This window comes from Sinocyclocheilus rhinocerous, unplaced genomic scaffold (assembly GCF_001515625.1).
Source record: "Sinocyclocheilus rhinocerous isolate Xijiao unplaced genomic scaffold, SAMN03320098_v1.1 scaffold864, whole genome shotgun sequence".
NCBI classification, from domain to species: domain Eukaryota; kingdom Metazoa; phylum Chordata; class Actinopteri; order Cypriniformes; family Cyprinidae; genus Sinocyclocheilus; species Sinocyclocheilus rhinocerous.
The window spans coordinates 468,349-487,933 of NW_015645567.1; the positions used below are offsets into that span (position 1 = coordinate 468,349).

A 19,585-nucleotide genomic window follows, 5' to 3' on the forward strand; every position below is an offset into this window, starting at 1 on the left:
ATCTAAAGTAAGAGAAAGCTCTCAAAAAGCAAAGAAAACCCCAATCAACACCAAATAATTAAGCAATTAGTAAACATTTTGCTCATAATGGATCTAAACTCTGCCGGTGGGAAAGAGCAGCTCAGACGGACGATAATTAGGGAGAGATAGTTCGGCATTCAGTCGAGTCCTTCACATCCTGATTCATTATGAGAGAAAGAGAGATGGTTATTAGCACTGAAAGAGGGGGAGGGAGGGAGAAATGTCAGCTAGGACAGGAACAGCGAGGGGATGAGGCGAGGTTATGCGGTGCGTTGTTAAAGACGGGGTCAGAGCGGTCATCATTAGAGCCGTGCTCCTCATTAAGAGCTCTCAGCGCTGCACATCTCTCTACAGTATATTCATTAAAACAAAGAACCGTCCCCGAGGGCCGTTCATTCCTCATCTGCCCTAATGAGCAAGTGTCACCGCGTTAAACAAACAATTCAGCCAAAAATGATGATTCTGGCATCGTTCACTCACCCTTAAACCTGTTTGACTTTATTCGCAAGCAGTGAGACTTTTTAAGAGTATCCTGCTCTTTTAAGTATAGTGGGCGTGAAGCATTAAAATGTCTTACAGGTGCTTCAAAATGTCTTATTCACTATATTTTGTGTTCTGAAGTCATATGATAGATTTGTTTGAGGTAGAGACACAAATTTAAGCGTTTTATTCACCGAAAATACACATAAGGGTTCATGAGAAAAGTCATGATCCAAAGATTCATTAAAAAGATCCAACAATGATTCATTGATGAATCAGGTATTAATGAATTCTTTTGAAACAGATCTTTAGAATTAGTGTGAATGATTCGTTCACTGATCTGGATTCACTGAAAGTAAAATTATCAGTGAACAAATTTTTTTTATTTTGTTATTTCTACTGGAATATAGTGCATTTATATCTAGTACTATTTTAGCAATTATCAATATTTTGAATTAGCTTTTTTAGATTTTCGGTTATTATTAAAATTTTTGTTTAAGTTTTAGTTTGTCATTTTTTTTAAAAATTTGTTAAAATAATTTTTGCTTAAAATAGTTTTTGTTATTTTATTACTTAAACTTATTTTAAGTTTTTTTTTTAAGTTTAAGTTTCTCATTGAATATTTATTTGATTATATTTCAGCTTTATTTTCAGTGTTTCGATTTTGAATTAGCATTTATTTTTATATTTTCAGTTTAAATTTTAATGTTAAATTTTAGTAATTTTTTTAGATGTTTTTGTAATTTTTATTGTGTTTTTTTTTTCTCCCCGTTTTTGATTTAGTAATTTTAGCACTTCAACGTTACTTTATTGTATTTCAATTAGTTTATTTCAAGTTTTGTAAGTTTACAATTTGATTGAATATTTGTATTTTATTTTAGTTCAGCATTTTAATAGTAAAAGTGATAAGAGTAATGATAGAGCTCTGTGACAGGAAGTGGGAAGGAAGTTGTCTGCGGAACTGTTCGGTTTCCATAGTGATGGCGATTAGATCTCGAGCATGTGGAGTCGTTACACCTCCACAGATTCTTTAATAACGAGGTGTTTTGATGTCATCTGTAAGGTGATATGTAGCTTCTGCCTTTATCCCAAGAGATCCACAGTGACGTGGTCCTGCGGGATTAAAGCAGTAAAGCGCTCGAGGCAAATCTCCAACGCACGGATATATGATAAACAACACTAATGATCATTTCATAAAAGATAATAATCACAATAAACAGTTCCTCTGCCAAGAATAATTAATAGTGTTATATTGTAAACATACAATAAAAATAATAATTATAATTATATAATTAAATAATTATATAATTAGAATAAAATAAAAATAAAATAAATAAAATAAAATAATTATAATAATTAAAAATAAATCATATCTTAATTAAATCTTATAATATTTATTATATATCTTATAATATTAATTATTATTATTATTTGTCATTAGTATACAATATAATTATTATTCAAGTGTACAGTATAACTTAATTATTCTTAATTACTCTTATTATTATTATTATTTGTCATTAGTATACAGTATAGCATTACTAATTATTATTATTATCATTTGTTGTTGACAGTATACAGTACACTATTAATTATTAATATTCATATTAATTTATTATTATTATTATTTGTACTGCTATGATTCTGTCTTTATTCTAAGAAGGTCCACTGTGACCTCTTTTTGTAACACATTATGTAACCTTTAACTAATATATTTTATTTAAGTTGCTTTCTGAGTGAACATGAACATACCTCTCGAAACAAACTCGAGAGGAATTCGAAACTCATTAAACATGAGTGCTACTGTTTTTCAGGTGTACATCGCCATCTAGTGTTTCAGTTTCATATGACTCATAGAGTCTGAGGTGGTGTGATATGGCTTCATCTTCTCCCATTCGTCACTATAAATATCTTTGAAATAGCACACAACATACTGTTTTTATGAAGAAAGTGTATACTGTATGCATACTCTATTTCCAGTGTGATGGATGAGCTGGATACAGTATCATCCATTTTATTAAGCATCTCTTTCCTGACTTATTTGGATCCGACTGCCAAAAGTTACGATTTTTAAACAAAAGTGAATGAAATCACTGCATACTACTTGACATGCAGTTTTAGCTGTACAGTATGTACTGCGCAGCACACATCAGTGTGTTTGTGGTGTGTTTTCAGGAGTTGTCAGAGCATGACGAGTCTCTTCAGTAACACGGTGTCTCCGGTGAAGGAGGGCTCCTCGTCTCTGTCGTGCCGCGCCAGTGCGCTCAGCAAACCCCCGTTACGAGCCCTTTACGACCTGCTCATCGCCCCGATGGAGGGGGTACGACTGCACTCACACTTCACTAATGTTCAATAAATAATTACATTGATTAGTAATAATACTCACAGTAAATAAGTTGTCCACTAAGTAATAGTTCATTAATTGGTTTGTAGCAACTTTTTTATATTTATATATATATATATATATATGTTTATTTTTTTCACTAACTTAATGTTGGCTATTCTTTTATTTTTAAACCCATTTTCTGATATATATCCATTATTTATTGGCTTGCTCAGTGTAGTTTTGAGTATGTAATTTTTCTGTCTCTCTGCAGGGTCTGATGCACTCCAGCGGTCCGGTCGGCAGACACAGACAGCTGGTTCTGGTTCTGGAGGGCGAGTTGTATCTCATCCCGTTTGCGCTGCTGAAGGGAAGCTCATCTAATGAGTATCTGTAGGAGCGGTTCGGTCTCATCGCCGTACCGTCCATCGGCAGTCTGGGGAGCACGGCTAAAGTAGGCACAGTTCTGACAGACATATAGACCAGTTATACCATTATTTTTATATTATTTATATACTGTTAAGTGTTTATTAATATTTTGAATTTCATATTTTAATATTAGCTTTTATTTTTATATTTTCACTTTTCATTTTCATTTTACTGTTAGTAATTTTGTTAAGTGCTTTTTTTTCATTTTTGAGTTTTTTTTTTGTAATTTATGTTTAGCTTTAATATATATATAACTTTTTCAGTTTTAGTCATTTTAGTACTTTAGTACTTATGTCAGTTAATTTCCAAGGCTAATTATCTAGTTTTCATATTTTATTTTATTTTATGTTTATTATTATTATTATTAGGGATGCGATACTGAGCCCGATACTGAGCTCCTGTACTCGTACTCGTACTCGTTAAAATACCCCGATACCAAACGCCGATACCACACAGCATGTGTTAAGTGCCATATTCAGACAATGAAACACTGACAACAGAACAACAGACAGCAGAATGGAGTTATTAGAGATTAAGGATGTCTACGAAGTATATGTATGCAATGAATATAATGTTAAACATTCAATATTAACACCTGTATAGCTGATGTGCGTGAGTTGATGAGCAAAGCACGCTGAGTGGATTGAGCGCGCGGCGGCGCAGATGCGCGAGCTTGTCGAGTTAATATCCCTATCTCACAGACATCACTGGAAAGTTTGTAGTTCGGCCGGATATGTCAAAAACAAGTAAGTAAGACAATGCACAAGTTACTTAACGGTAGGAAGGGAGGGAGAGACAGAGAGAGAGAGAGCGCGCACTTCTGTTGTGTGATCTTATAAAAAAATCGGTATCGGTTCTCGGTATCGACAAGTATCAAAAATAAAAGTATCGGTATCGGGCAAGTACTGAAAAAAGTGGTATCGGTGCATCCCTAATTATTATTATTATTATTATTATTATTATTAAACTCTTCTGAGCATTTTTGTAATCACTTTTGATATGTATTTTTCGGAACCTTTGGTTTTATTCATCAAGTCCAAAATAAAAATAATAATAATAATAATAATTTACTGGATTATTGAAAATAGGAATTTTCACATGGTGATATATTTCTAATTAGCTTTGACATATCTCTTTCAGTTTTAGTTTTAGTCATTTTGGTACTTCAGTTTATTTCATTTATTTATTTCAGCTAGTTGCCAAGGCAACCTTTCTAATTTTCTAATGTAATATTTATATATTATTTTATTTTATTTTAGCTGTATTTAAATTCACAAAAACTATTTAAGTAGTTTCCACTGATATATACTACTATGTGCCTGATGGTCTCTTGGTTCATTTCAAAGACTAATAAAGCAATAAGGCATATGAGATATAATAAGGCTACAGTGATTTTACTGTGATTAAAGAGTGTGGTTTGGTTTGGTTTGACTTGTGGTAAATTCAATGTAGTATACATTCTCAAGTGCCTTAATGCTTTTATAAGGGAGCATCAGCAACATGCAAAATATTAATTTTACCTTAACTGTTTTGGCCCACAAACTCACCTTGTTTTTGTCTCTTCAGGTTCACCCTCGGCGGAGCGGTCCGGTTGTGTGTAATGGAGGAAGCTCCATGGCCGCAGTGGTGGGGAATCCTCGGCTGCCGCCGTCGGTGATGGACCGCTGGCTCTGGGGTCCGATGCCTACGGCTGAGGAGGAGGCTCACATGGTGGCCGATCTCCTGGGCTGTCAGCCGCTGGCCGGTCCCGCCGCCACCAAGGAGCGGGTCATGAGTGCCCTCACGCAGGCCGAGTGCGCCCACTTCGCCACGCACATCTCCTGGAAGCTGGCGGCTCTGGTCCTCACACCCAGCCAGGACCCCAGCTCCGGACCGGTGGCAGTGGCTCCCAGCGGAGGAGCAGGAGGTGGAGAGAGCGGAGTCAAATCCAACTACACCATCCCGGAGAGTCTGCGCGTGCCGGACGACGCCAGCGATGCCGAAAGCATCTGTGACAGCCCGCCGCTGCAGGAGTTCCTGCTCACCGCAGCCGACATCCTCGATCTCAGGCTGCCCACAAAACTAATCGTGCTGGGGTCAGTAGACCAGTAACATTTATGTATCATTGAGACACTATTGTATTTTTTAATAATATTTTTAATTAGGTTTTGTTTTGTTTGTTTGTTTTAATTTAAATTTTAGTTAATGTTTTAATAATTTTGTTGCTTTACTATATCTATATAATTTCATTTTTTATTTCAGTTTTAGTTTATTTTATCATTTAATATATATATATATATACTGTATATTTATACAGTCTAAATCAACTAGAAAAATGTCCAGGACTTTTTTCGTTTTGAACTTTTTTATTTATTTATTTATTTTTTTGAAAATCACAAACTTTATTTTGTGTTATAATTATTTATAATTATAATTATTTTTGTGTAATAATTATTTAATTTTTTTGTTTGTTTGTTTTAATTTTTTTGTTTTTTAATTACATAATGTGAAGCAAATTTGTTCTAACCTTTTTGTTTTATTTTATCTGATCTTTTTGTTTAGGTTCACCAAAGTTCAAATAAAAACAAATAATTCTTTAATTTAATTTAATTACATTTTATTTAATTACTTTTTATTTTATTATTTATTCTAAGCAAAATTAGGCATCTTTTAATATATTCATATTTTAATAAATTCATGTAGGCATATTTTTAGTATGAAATAAATATAATTCACTTTCTTTGAATTCATGTAATTCATTAAGTCATTATATATATATATATATACTATATATACTGTATATATAATTACTATTATTTTAATTATTGTAATTATTATTTGGTATTGTTTTATTACTAATTTTCATATGCTTTTAATAATTCTATTTTTTATATACAATGTGCATATAGTAGTTTATATAACTATATAAAAAATATGTTATAAAGTATAAAATGTAATTATATAATTGTATATATAACATGTATATTATTTCGTTGTGTGTGAGTACTGTTACCCTGATATATAATCACTCATACGATTATATATGCTTTTGTTCATACTGCCCACCCTCATCTATGCATCAGCATTTTCATACATAACTTCTGTTTGACAGGCTGTACTACGACTGCAGCCACATCCACAGTAGTTTTACAGTCTATTTAAGATAATAGCGTCTGTATTCCAGTGAATTACTGCTCCATGATGCTGATCGAGTGTGTTTTCGTGACCTGCAGCTCGTACCAGGAGTCGGACAGTAAAGTAACGGCGGACGGTGTGGTGGGTTTGACCAGGGCTTTCCTGGCGGCTGGAGCTCAGTGTGTGCTGGTGTCTCTGTGGCCGGTTCCCGTCACTGCGTCCAAGATGTTCATCCACGCATTCTACAGCGCTCTGCTCAACGGCACCAAAGCCAGCGCGGCCCTCGCAGACGCCATGAAGACCGTCCAGAGCAGCAAACAGTTCTCACACCCCTCCAACTGGGCAGGTATGATCGCAGCGGCATTGAAACGTGTGCAGTATATAAGCAAATCATACTGTGGTGAATACTATATGAATAATTGACACTATTAAACATGTGCAGTGATGTCATATAGTATACTACTACTGCATACGGTCACATGTCACTTTAATATAGTATTAGGCAGTATTGAGTATATAATGGGTAGTTTTAAGGCTTGTTTGCTGTTCTCCTCATGATTTGAATATGTCTTCTCCACAGGCTTCATGTTGATTGGCAGTGACGTGAAACTGAACAGCCCGTCGTCTCTGATTGGTCAGGCTCTGGCTGAGATCCTGCAGTATCCAGACAAAGCTAGAGATGCCCTGAGGGTTCTGCTGCACCTGGTGAGAAACACACACCAGCTTTACCAGGACCACTGGTCTGATTTATGTTTATTGAGAATAAATATATGTGAAAAATCATATATGTGCATATAGTAGTGTATATAAGAACTTAAAGACGTATGTCATAAATATAAAATGAAATACATATATATATGTGTGTGTGTGTGTGTGTGTGTGTGTGTGTGTGTGTGCGTGCGTGCGTGCGTGTGTGTGTGTGTGCGTGTGCACGTTTTTGTGACAAATAAGGACATAAATTTGTATAATGACAAGGGTATGACATAGATATTACAAGGAAGGGGTGACTTTTCAGGACATGACCCCATGTCCCCACTTTTCACAAAAACAAACCTGTGCGTGTGTGTGACATTTTGATCTATTATAGTACATTTTATATGCTTTACATTTTATTTTGTATGCAATGAGCGTAAATTATTTATATGCAAAAATATAGTATAAATATATATTAAATATATTAGTAGTGTATATAATTGTTTGTGTGTATAGTCTGCATATTAAGTGTTTATATGTCTGTATATATCAGTTGTTTTTTAATTATTGTAATGATTAATTTGATCTATTATATAGTATTTTATATGCTTTTGTTTAAAAGTATAAAATATAATATTATATTTTATTGTGTGCATATCAGTTATTATTATTGTAATAATCAAAATTAAAATTGTATATAGTATTGCTTTAATATAGTAAATTTTATGTTTGTAATAATTATTTCAATATATTTAATTTTATATATAACATGCATATTGTCAGACTCATGTTCCATGTTTTGTGTGTGTCTTGCTCCCCATGTGCCTTCCTATGCCCTTATTTGGTTAGTTTCCTGTTCCTGTCCTGATTAAGTTCATTTGTCCCAGGTGTTTCCCTTGATGTTTCATTGCTCCCAGGTGTGTCTCGTCATCCCCTCCTCCTGTGTGTATTTAAAGTGTTCCCAGTCCCGAGTTCTCTGTCCGCTGTTAAACGTCTTCCTGAGTTCGTCTCCCTTGGTTCCTGGAATTAAAGTCTTGTTAAAGTATTCTCCAGCGTCTCCTCGTTCCTCTAAGTGTATTGTGACAGAACAGCGGACCAAAAAAGTAAGCGGCACCCCCTCTCCCCGTTTGAATTCCTTTTTTTGAAAGTTTTTGATTTGTTTCTTCCCGTGCGTTCCTCCACGTCCCAAAATGGAGGAACGATTAATGTTCATCACGTTGGCTCAGGCGAGCCCAGACCCCATCGTCTTAGTATTTATAAGTGTGTGTACATTGTATAATATATATATCAGTTATTATTTTGTACCATTATATAATACATGTAGATAGTAATATAGAAGCATATAATATATATACTTTATATATATTGCAATAAATAGAATATGTTAAAGTAGAAATGTTACAGTAAAAAATGTAGTATAATATAGTAAAATTACAGTATTAAATGTAAATATATATATGCAATTATATTTATGAATTTAATATATATACAGTATATATATATTATAACAAATATATTTCTATATACAAAATTTGGTCACTACTTTACTTAATTCTTATATTTTTATTTGTGCTTCATAGGTGTCATATTCAATGGAAAATATGGAAATAGTAGTAACAGACAATAAGTAGGAGTATCCAGTTTTTTGTCAGGTACAAACAAATCATCTGTGTCTGTGTGGCTCCCCCAGGTGGAGAAATCTCTCCAGCGCATCCAGAACGGCCAGAGGAACTCCATGTACACGTCTCAGCAGAGTGTGGAGAATAAGGTGGGTGGCGTGCCGGGCTGGCAGGCTCTGCTGACCGCGGTGGGATTCAGACTGGACTCGGCTGGAACGGGCCTCCCCGCGGCGGTCTTCTTCCCCACCACCGACCCCGGAGACCGACTGCAGCAATGCAGCACCACCCTACAGTCACTGCTGGGTACGACACGCTGCCACACTCATTTACTATTAAAAAACAAGAGTATGGAGGAAAAAGATTACCAACCCACAGAGCGTTCTTGGACTGATGCATATCGCACACAAAAATGGCAAAAAGAATTGTGTTTACTGTGTGTAATGATCAAACGAGTGAGAACAGGAAAAGTCAAATGTGTAAATTCTCACTTATTTGTCATTGGAAATGTTTCAAGTGACTTATGTTTGCATTTCTTTTTGTAACTGATTGATAGTTGATCTGAGCTTATGCATCTCAGTTTATGAGTGAACGTTGACAAAATTATCCACAAATGATGCTTTTTTTTCACAGAAAAACTGAGGTGCATGAATTCAGATCAGTCCTCAGTTGAGGAATCAGTTCCAAAACCAATACAAAACCAGTGCTAATTGAAAGAAAACAAGTTGACAAAAAGATTGAATCCAAGGTTTGGTGATTAATATAGCATAATGCTAGATTTACAAGCAATTTTTAAAAGGCCAGACATTTTTGACCGGGAACAGCAAATTAGGAGTATTTTCAGCACAGCACAAGGGTTTAAAGAGTTATTTGTCCTTCATGTTCGCAGGTTTGCCTCCTCCTGCTCTACAGGCTTTGTGTAAACTGATCACAGCATCAGAAACCGGAGAACAGCTGATCAACCGGGTAAGATGTCACAGCATGTATCAAGAACACACTTTACTTTGCTTTAAGTGAACTGTCCTGTGCTCATGCATCTGATCTGTGCATAACTACACTGCTGTGATGAGTGCCTGCTGGATTATTGAGATGCTCATGTTTGCTTTTTAACAATCCTCTTTCCTTCTCTTTTCCCGAACTTATCATTAAAGGCTGTTAAAAATGTAGTGGGAATGGTAAGTGCAACTAACTCTAACTAACGCTAATACACTACCGTAAATTAACTTGCCAGTGATTTTTAGCTGCTGTTTTAGTGTAAATAAAAATAAAATAAGCCCTTTTTGTGTTTGACATCATTAAGATCTTTCTCATTTTTCCACAGCTCCATCAAGTTTTAGTGCAGCTTCAGTCTGGAGAGAAGGAGCAGGATTTCTCTCTCGCGCCCATCCAAGTGTCCATCAGCGTGCAGCTCTGGAGACTTCCTGGCTGCCATGAGTTCCTGGCCGCTCTGGGTAAGAGAAGCTTCAGCACATACTGTAAGTACTGATCGAGATGCTTTTCTCCATGCTGAGGGGTCAGTCTTTCTCTTTCTCTCAGGGTTCGACCTGTGTGAGGTCGGTCAGGAGGAGGTGGTGTTGAAGACGGGCAAACAGGCCAACCGTCGCACCATGCACTTTGCCCTACAATCACTGCTGGCACTGTTTGGTGAGCATCACTTCACCCTCACATTGTTAATCACATCAACAAAACGGAATAATTCATTGTAAAGGTTTTTTTAAATTAGAATTGTCATTGATACTAAAGACAAGATAAAGGCTGTTTCAATGTACTCAAATAAGCTGTTTTTTTGTTAGTTTTTTATTGACAAGGGAAGTGTATTTATATAGCACATCTTACACACTGGTAATTTTAAGTTCTTTACATAAAAAGGATTTTAAAATAAGCATAACGATGCATAAAAAATTGAATTCACATTATTTTTGAAATTGTAATGTTATTTTCAGCCAAAAAGAAAAAAAGATGCAAAAAACAATAACTATGACTAAAACAAAACAAAAAACTGGGTAAATTTGACAGTTTACCAAAAAAAAGACAATTATATAAATATGTACAACTTTATTAGTAGTACTCTATTTACCACTAATATATAGGTAAAAATATACCATTTTAAAAATTATATCATTTGTAATAAGTCATTCATTACATGCCATAAAAACTAAATTAAAAAAAAATCATAATTTCTATTTTTCCCACCAATATTATTTCTATTTTTCCCACCAATAAAATTTCAATATTTATACTAGAAATTTAAATTTGGACTAATTTAAACTTGACTAAAATTGAGCAAACTAAATTTTGACTAAATAAATGGGCAAAAAACAATATATAACCTATATTTTACATTGTATATACAGTACAATACTGGCAAAATAATAATATTAATAATATTATCTAATGTCATTAATTACATGCCATAAATAATCACTATTACTATTTTTACTGGAAATAAAATGTCTAAATCTATACACCCTTAAAATATATAACGTTATATATAACATCTGACTTTGTAATAATTGCATTTTAATGTTCCCTTCAGACTCTACTGAGCTGCCGAAGCGTCTGAGTCTGGACAGTTCATCGTCTCTGGAGTCTCTGGCCTCGGCACAGTCTGTGTCCCACCAGCTGCCTATGGGCTACCCCAACCCTCCCTTCTCCCCTCCATGCCCTGACAGCCTGGCCTCTGATGCCATCTCCGTCTACAGCCTGAGCTCCATCGCCTCTTCCATGAGTTTCCTGTCCCGTCCCGAAGGCGCGTCTGATTTTATCAGCCAGCGCTCGCGTCAGCAGGAACTAGAGCGGCATCGGGGTGGAGCCGGGCTTTTCGCGTCCCACCGGCACACGTCAGTGCCCCGCAGCCGCTCGTCCCCACATGGAGCCGTGGGAGGGCATGATGATGAAGAGTATGAAGGATACAGTATAATCAGCAGCGAGCCATTGGGTAGCCAATGCGACACGCTCCCTCGTCCCACAAACCACAGGAACCATCGGGGCGCGGCGCGCGGCGGGACCGGCAGAGGTTACGCAGTGTCCGTGTCCTCCAGGGGAAGCGTCAGCACCCCAACGTCCCCTGTCAAAGCCACCCTGGTTCCCAGTCTCAACTCTCCCTTCCAGAAGGTCGGGAAGGTGAGCAGCTCCGACACGGGCGAATCCGATCAATCCAGCACAGAGACAGACAGCACTGTGAAGTCCCAAGAGGAACGTACGCCTGGTGCCGCTCTGGACCCGCAGGAACTGGCACAGAAGATCCTGGAAGAGACGCAAAGCCACATGCGGGCCGTCGAGACTTTGCAGAGAAGCACTGGGAGTGTCCCGCTTGGTGACGGGATGGGCGGCGGAGGCCCTCCGACCCCGACTGGAGGGTCTGCTTTCCGTTCCTCGGAGACGAGCGCGTTCAGTCGCCCTAGTAGCCGGGCGAGCATCAAGGCGCAGTCGTCTCCACTCCCAACACGCCCCAAACCGCCCTCCCGTACGTCGTCCCTACAGAAGGTCAGCTCGGGATACAACAGCCCCGCTACGTCCGAGACGTCCCTAAAGGAAGGCAGCCAACCGTCGCCAACTTCTGACAGTCATGCCCAGTTTAAACTCAAGTATCCCAGCTCGCCCTACAGCGGCCACATCTCCCACTCGCCCAGCAACGTCTCGCCCAGCTCGGGCCACCAGTCTCCGGCCGGCAGCGCACCCTCTCCGGCATTGTCCTACTCCTCGACGGGCTCGACGCGCTCCAGTCCGGCGGACGCCCCGGATATCGACCGACTCAAATTGGCTGCTATTGACGATAAAGTCCAAGCGATCCACAATCTCAAGACCTTCTGGGCCAGCGCCACCCAACAGCAGCACTCGGGATCAATGCGGGCGCTCCGCGGTGGGAAGCTGAGCACCGCCAAACGAGATGTCCTGGGCCTTCTGAACCTCTCGCCCCGGCATGGCGTGACAGGACAAGATACGCCCGGCCAAGATGTGGCACTCGAACACAGAAATCCGCCCAACGGCCATCGCAAAATCGATCCCAAGAGAGTCGCGCCTTCTCCGACGGCTTCCACCGGCAGCAGTCCGGGGTCACATCCCATCCGACTGCCTTCAGGGAACGGGTACAAGTTCCTTTCGCCGGGACGGTTCTTCCCTTCATCTAAATGTTGAGATTCTGTCCCTCTGACTGGCTTCTCTTGAAAAAGGAGTATTTTGAGTATTTATAACTCTTGAAAACAGTGAAAAGGACAGTCTGGGTGAGGAAGTGCACATTCCCAGAAGCCTCAAACTGCCTACTGCTTTATTTTCCGTGCAGAGAGCATATAATCCTTATGCTTCCACCTACACTGTAAAGGACCGTTTATACATGCAGACTGATCTTAGACTTGCGCAAGGCATGTCAGACAAAAAAAAAGAAGAGATTATACCAAAATGGTATTTCAAAAAAAGACAAAAAGGCTCGCTGTTTGTGTTAGTGAAGATGATGCGGCTTTGACTGGTTTATTTCTTTTGTTTTTTGTTTTTCTTTTTTTTTAATATTATTATTGTTATTGTTATTATTATTATTATGGATGGTAATTGTTATTACAGTTATTTGTTTTGTAAATTAAATCAACGTTTTGCAATCAGTATTATACATTTTTATATTGTTAAAGAAGCAAACCATGCACAAAAAAAAGTTGAAAAAACATTTTCATATTTTTATTGAGATGGTGATGACGCACCTGACCTGACTTCTATGTGAATTGAGTGTCAGTATTACAGCATGGGTTCTCTTGCTCTCCAGTGATTCAGTGTCTTTTTAACAGAGATTTTGCATATGTGGACTCTCATCCAGACATATCTCAGTCATTTCTCAGTAAAATGGTCTCAATAAAAAGTTTAATTTACTCTCTTGTGGTGGTCTGCTATTCATTTTCCTATTACTATACAACAGAATTCAAAGATTATAATAGCTTCATAAATAAAAAATAAATTATGGGTGAAGCCCGCAATAAATAAATAAGCAAGCGATCAAATAAATAATAATAATAAATTATTTGTAACCAACTATTTTATTACAAATCACTTTCCACAGTGTTTTTTAATGATTAGGTATAATGATTGTACTTTACAAATAGGTTTTTGATATTTTTTTCATATTTCTATACAATTTTATCTTTCTATTGATTTAAAATTCACTATATTCATAAATATTTGTTCAACAAATGTGTACCTCCTGTTACCTTCAGCATATGTGGACTATGTTCTTTGGTCAGATATAGGGACAAGGCCAGTTGTAGAAATCTGAACATTATATGTGTGTCTTACAAGGCAATGAAGTCGGGATTAGTCACTGAATGAGTATTCTCAAATAAATGGAAGTAACATGTGATAATTAATATGCAGAGATAATGTCCGTAATATATTGGAGTACTATCCCACAGAGAGTCACTTTTAGGTTATCATCAGATTTCTGTGCTATGTCATTTTCAAAAGATCAGTATTTTGTGCAGGTAAGTTATTGTTTCTTAATGATTCAATAAGAAAAGGAGACTCATTTTGCTGCCATTCTGCAAAATGGTTAGAAAAAGGAAGCACACCAAGTCTACACAAACAAAAAATGGTACTTGCATGGTTTTTGGACATATTATGATAACTTGGAACTCCTAGAGTTATTCCTTGGAATATGTTATAATTTCAGTATGGTATACCACAAGTGAAAAGTTTGTATACACTTAGATAAATATAATTTTTTTTCATGATTATGATTATCTGTGGTTTATTTCTTTTGTTTTTTGTTTTTCTTTTTTTTTAATATTATTATTGTTATTGTTATTATTATTATTATGGATGGTAATTGTTATTACAGTTATTTGTTTTGTAAATTAAATCAACGTTTTGCAATCAGTATTATACATTTTTATATTGTTAAAGAAGCAAACCATGCACAAAAAAAAGTTGAAAAAACATTTTCATATTTTTATTGAGATGGTGATGACGCACCTGACCTGACTTCTATGTGAATTGAGTGTCAGTATTACAGCATGGGTTCTCTTGCTCTCCAGTGATTCAGTGTCTTTTTAACAGAGATTTTGCATATGTGGACTCTCATCCAGACATATCTCAGTCATTTCTCAGTAAAATGGTCTCAATAAAAAGTTTAATTTACTCTCTTGTGGTGGTCTGCTATTCATTTTCCTATTACTATACAACAGAATTCAAAGATTATAATAGCTTCATAAATAAAAAATAAATTATGGGTGAAGCCCGCAATAAATAAATAAGCAAGCGATCAAATAAATAATAATAATAAATTATTTGTAACCAACTATTTTATTACAAATCACTTTCCACAGTGTTTTTTAATGATTAGGTATAATGATTGTACTTTACAAATAGGTTTTTGATATTTTTTTCATATTTCTATACAATTTTATCTTTCTATTGATTTAAAATTCACTATATTCATAAATATTTGTTCAACAAATGTGTACCTCCTGTTACCTTCAGCATATGTGGACTATGTTCTTTGGTCAGATATAGGGACAAGGCCAGTTGTAGAAATCTGAACATTATATGTGTGTCTTACAAGGCAATGAAGTCGGGATTAGTCACTGAATGAGTATTCTCAAATAAATGGAAGTAACATGTGATAATTAATATGCAGAGATAATGTCCGTAATATATTGGAGTACTATCCCACAGAGAGTCACTTTTAGGTTATCATCAGATTTCTGTGCTATGTCATTTTCAAAAGATCAGTATTTTGTGCAGGTAAGTTATTGTTTCTTAATGATTCAATAAGAAAAGGAGACTCATTTTGCTGCCATTCTGCAAAATGGTTAGAAAAAGGAAGCACACCAAGTCTACACAAACAAAAAATGGTACTTGCATGGTTTTTGGACATATTATGATAACTTGGAACTCCTAGAGTTATTCCTTGGAATATGTTATAATTTCAGTATGGTATACCACAAGTGAAAAGTTTGTATACACTTAGATAAATATAATTTTTTTTTCATGATTATGATTATCTGAACCTTTTGATCTTGAACTTATTAATCAAACACCAAGTATAATGTTCCCATAGCTTTGTATTAGCAAAACCAAAGTCATGTGTTCAGTTCCCAGGGAAAGTATCAATTGAAAATGGGTCAAAGACGAGATGTCCCATTTTGGTGTCTGCATCAAATTAAACTAACAAAAGTGATTGTATATACATAGAAAGCATATTAAATGCAAGTGCCTACTTTCAAATACCTTTTGTGAAAAAATGTCAAAATATGGGTGATATAATGTTCCATTGTCATTCAGCGTAACAGATATATTTATGTCAAAATGAAACAACATACTTATTCTGATCTTAAATATATAAAAGAAAAGTGATCATACTAAATTTTATTGTATTTTAAATTATTAAAAACAAATGGGTAAAGCCTAGTGGTTTGAACACTCTAAAAAATGCTGGGTTAAACACAACCCAGTGCTGGGTAAAATAGGGACAAACCCAGCAATTGGGTTGTTTTGACCCAGAGGTTAAAGATTTAAAATGACAATTAATTAGTATTTTAGGGCTGCACTGTGATCCATAAATAGTATTTTAATGTCATGTATTGTCATGTATGCCTAACAAGAGTTTTTTGTAGGCCTATATAAACTATGGTTTACTGAATGACATTTTAGTGGGCGTCTTCTCTAAATCATGCACTCTGAAAAATGCTGGGTTATATTTAATCCAGCATTTTTTAGAGTGTGGTAAAATGTTTTGACCCAGCGGTTAGGTTCAAAACATCCCAACCGCTGGGTCAAAACAACCCAATAGCTGGGTTTGTCCCTTTTTAACCCAGCGCTGGGTTATATTTAACCCAGCATTTTTTAGAGTGTGGTAAAAATGTATGATAGTCATTATTTTTGCTCAGGAAATAAATAAATAAATAAATAGGACTCATTCTAATGTACCAACATAATAATAATAATAAAATAAAAAATAAAGCTGTATTAAACTTTTATTGTTTTGATGCTCGAAAACCCCTTTTCGTCTTTGACCATAGCTTGAATGCATTGCAACACACTTTGGATAAAAGTGTCTGTCAAATCCATAAATGTAAACAAATCCATGATATGGAGCAGATAGTGAAGAAAAAAGGATCAACAGGTGTCCAGCATGCATGTAAACCTTCAACAGTTATTAAAAACATCCCAAAATGCATCTCATGAAGTTGGTTGATGAATGTCCTGAGTGACAAAGAAGCAGCTTAAATAAATATAAGAGAGATTCACACGGCCCTTTTCATGTTTATTATTCCTATTTGTCTTATTTTGTAGTTTTTGACATTATTATTCTAAAGTGGCACTTGATACCATACTCATGGTAGAGTACTTTTTGTAAGGATAAGATCAATTACATTAATAAAATAGCACATACATTTTTTTCCCCCCCAAAAGCTTAATGGTTTATGATTCTGTAAATCCTTTCTGAATCTGTGTCGAGCGGAATCACGTGGCTGGTGACATCAGCCGTGACGTCGGCAGGCCCGCGCGCAGCCGTAACCGGTGTAGAGAAGATGGTGCTCATCAAGGAATAGTAAGTACAAGTCTTATTTTTCCACCTTTTCAGGCAAACGTTTTATAGTAAATGTGTATCTGCTGGTTCTTGACCACTTTTGGAGAGTGAAATGTGGACGCGCGGAGGTGGACTCGCTCCCGGCTCGCGCATGAGGCCCAGCTTTAGCCGCGCTAGCATGTAGCAATGCTACTAGCTGTTATTAGCCGTCAAGATTAAACGGCACCAAATCTGACAGTTCCCTCAGGCTAGAGATAACGAAATAGTCATTTATTCATACAGGTCATATTCTCAGAAAGTGTCTGACTTTGACGTTAGCGGATTTATTATCACAAAAATGTCACGTTGTATTTAAAAACTCGCTTTTTAGTGCCGGTTTTTTACCGGTTTATTTATTTATTTTTATTTATTTATTTAGTCATTTATTAGACGCTTTTATCCAAAGCGACTTACAAATGAGGACAACAGAAGCAATCAATTGTAGTATTAAAACAACTAAAAACAGATCCAAAACTAAAAGCTAAAACTTTATAAATACTTACTATACATATTTTAAAAATAAAGAGATTAAATAAAAATGACAAATGCATACAACAAAATTGCAAAACTTAACATTTAAATGAAAAAAAAAATTTAATTCAATAATTCAATATATATATTATTTCATTTCCATTTAGTTTGTTGTTACATTTTGTTTATGTAAGTGAGGCATTAATGACAGCAAAACCCCTTGACAGTTCACCAACTTTTGAGTCAATCTGAGTAAAACTTTCCAGATTATATCTTAACATTTACCTGAGAAATATTGTCAACGTATTATAACCAGACTAATTTAGTTTAGCCTTTAAATGAACATAGAGACCTAAAGTTCATGCTTTTAAACATGTTAATGGCAGCATGTTAGTCTATAAATTTATTAAATTATGACAAGTTAGCCTATGGCTTGATAACACGTTTGGTTCGCCTTGTTAACCACTTAATCTCGTGTGACTTGGTTATTTTTAGGCATTTTCAGTTTTAGACATTCTTTGATGCATCCAAATTGGACTTGAACGGCAATTTAACAGGTGACTCCGGTTTATAAGGGCCTGCAGTCATTCATTTCCAACCTGTTCTTGTTTCCTTCCAGGTTTTATCTTTTTATTGTTCTCTAGGGATCTAGTTATCACATTTTAATTAGGTTCTTATTTGTAGCATGGGACATGACATGGCTGAAAACAGTTGCTGTATAGCCTTTAATCTGAGAGATCGGATCAAGATTATGTCACAATGTGCCACCTTATGAAGTCCAGCACCTTTTAACCTTCTCTGAAGGTTCAGACTCTGAGTATCCACCCTTTAAGAGAATGCAAATGTGAGCAGTCCTAGCCATGTTGAGCAGCAATGCAACAGGTTTGCATGGGTTCAATTCCAGAAAACTCACTGCCAAAGTTTCCCGCATGTCTCAACTAGGTTTAAATGGTCAATTGTATTAGAAAAACTCGATCTGTTGCCAGACCTCCGGATTTCTGAGTCACTCAGTGTATAGGAGAGAAGTTCAGCCTCTTGAGGTTTACAGGGGAGTTTCCATATTGAGGAGATGTTGAGTAATATAGAAACTGATGTAGTTTTTTCTTTAAGAAGACTGTTTATATGAATGAAATCTGTAGTGTTTTGCATGTCTGTAAAATTATTATTAATTTCATTATTTTCAGGATTGACTCATATAGCAGGGATTGACCTGGAATGGATGGTCGAAGGATATTATTGAGCAAAGAGCAGAGATTGATTTGTTGTTTCTTCCCATGCATTTTTTACACGTTATTTAATGTTCATGTGTCAAATCAAGCTTCCAAAGAGCTCTCAAGATGAGCAGTGAATGTTTATGTACAGTAAAAGTTATGTTTTATTGGTAAAAAATGTATAATCGCTTATCTTACAGTAGGAACTAACATTACTTGTAGTAATAAATTAATAGATGGTCCAGGCTGATTATTCGTGCGTGTTTGGCCGCAGTGTGTTGTGCTGCTGGCTCACAGGAAATCAGGTTTGCGTCTGAACTGGATCATGTCATGATCTCATATCCCCTTTCTCACCGCTTCTTTGCTCTCTGTATTCTGTTTTCCTATAATATAGGCAACCCCCATTATGTGTCATTATGTATATGTATCTGAATATTGGGATCGGCGTCGGTCAATGAAACTAGTTTATCACTTAAATGATAGACTTGTATAAATCAGTCAGTCAGTTTAATCACCTGGGATATTACACATTTTGAAATTATCAGCATCAGACTATTAACAAAAGTGAGCTCTCTGTCAGACGTTTTCATATATAGCTGTATTAAAATCTATGTGTTTATTTATATATGTATATATATATATATATATTATTATTATTAATATTTATGAATCACAA

At 36.0% G+C, this 19,585-nt stretch overlaps 2 protein-coding genes across 4 annotated transcripts in view; both read left to right on the plus strand.

Annotated features, from left to right (window-relative positions):
* The window catches only part of LOC107706742 (tetratricopeptide repeat protein 28-like), a 280,615-nt gene extending 267,559 nt beyond the window's left edge, over nt 1-13,056 (plus strand). The window contains 11 exon segments of the mRNA XM_016510546.1: nt 2,677-2,821; nt 3,099-3,278; nt 4,820-5,328; nt 6,466-6,713; nt 6,948-7,072; nt 8,751-8,982; nt 9,566-9,642; nt 9,828-9,851; nt 9,998-10,127; nt 10,213-10,320; nt 11,213-13,056. Of these exon segments, the coding sequence (XP_016366032.1) occupies nt 2,677-2,821; nt 3,099-3,278; nt 4,820-5,328; nt 6,466-6,713; nt 6,948-7,072; nt 8,751-8,982; nt 9,566-9,642; nt 9,828-9,851; nt 9,998-10,127; nt 10,213-10,320; nt 11,213-12,813 (3,379 nt within the window). The 3' untranslated portion in view covers nt 12,814-13,056.
* A 4,064-nt stretch (nt 13,057-17,120) lies between these two features.
* Nucleotides 17,121-19,585, plus strand: part of LOC107706770 (phosphatidylinositol transfer protein beta isoform) — a 43,970-nt gene continuing 41,505 nt past the window's right edge. For all 3 annotated transcript variants that reach the window (XR_001636181.1, XM_016510583.1, XM_016510582.1), the window contains exon 1: nt 17,121-17,209. Coding sequence is in view for 2 of the 3 variants with exons in the window: in XM_016510583.1 (XP_016366069.1) it covers nt 17,190-17,209 (20 nt within the window). In the remaining variant the exon portion in view is untranslated. The remainder of the gene's footprint in view (nt 17,210-19,585) is intronic.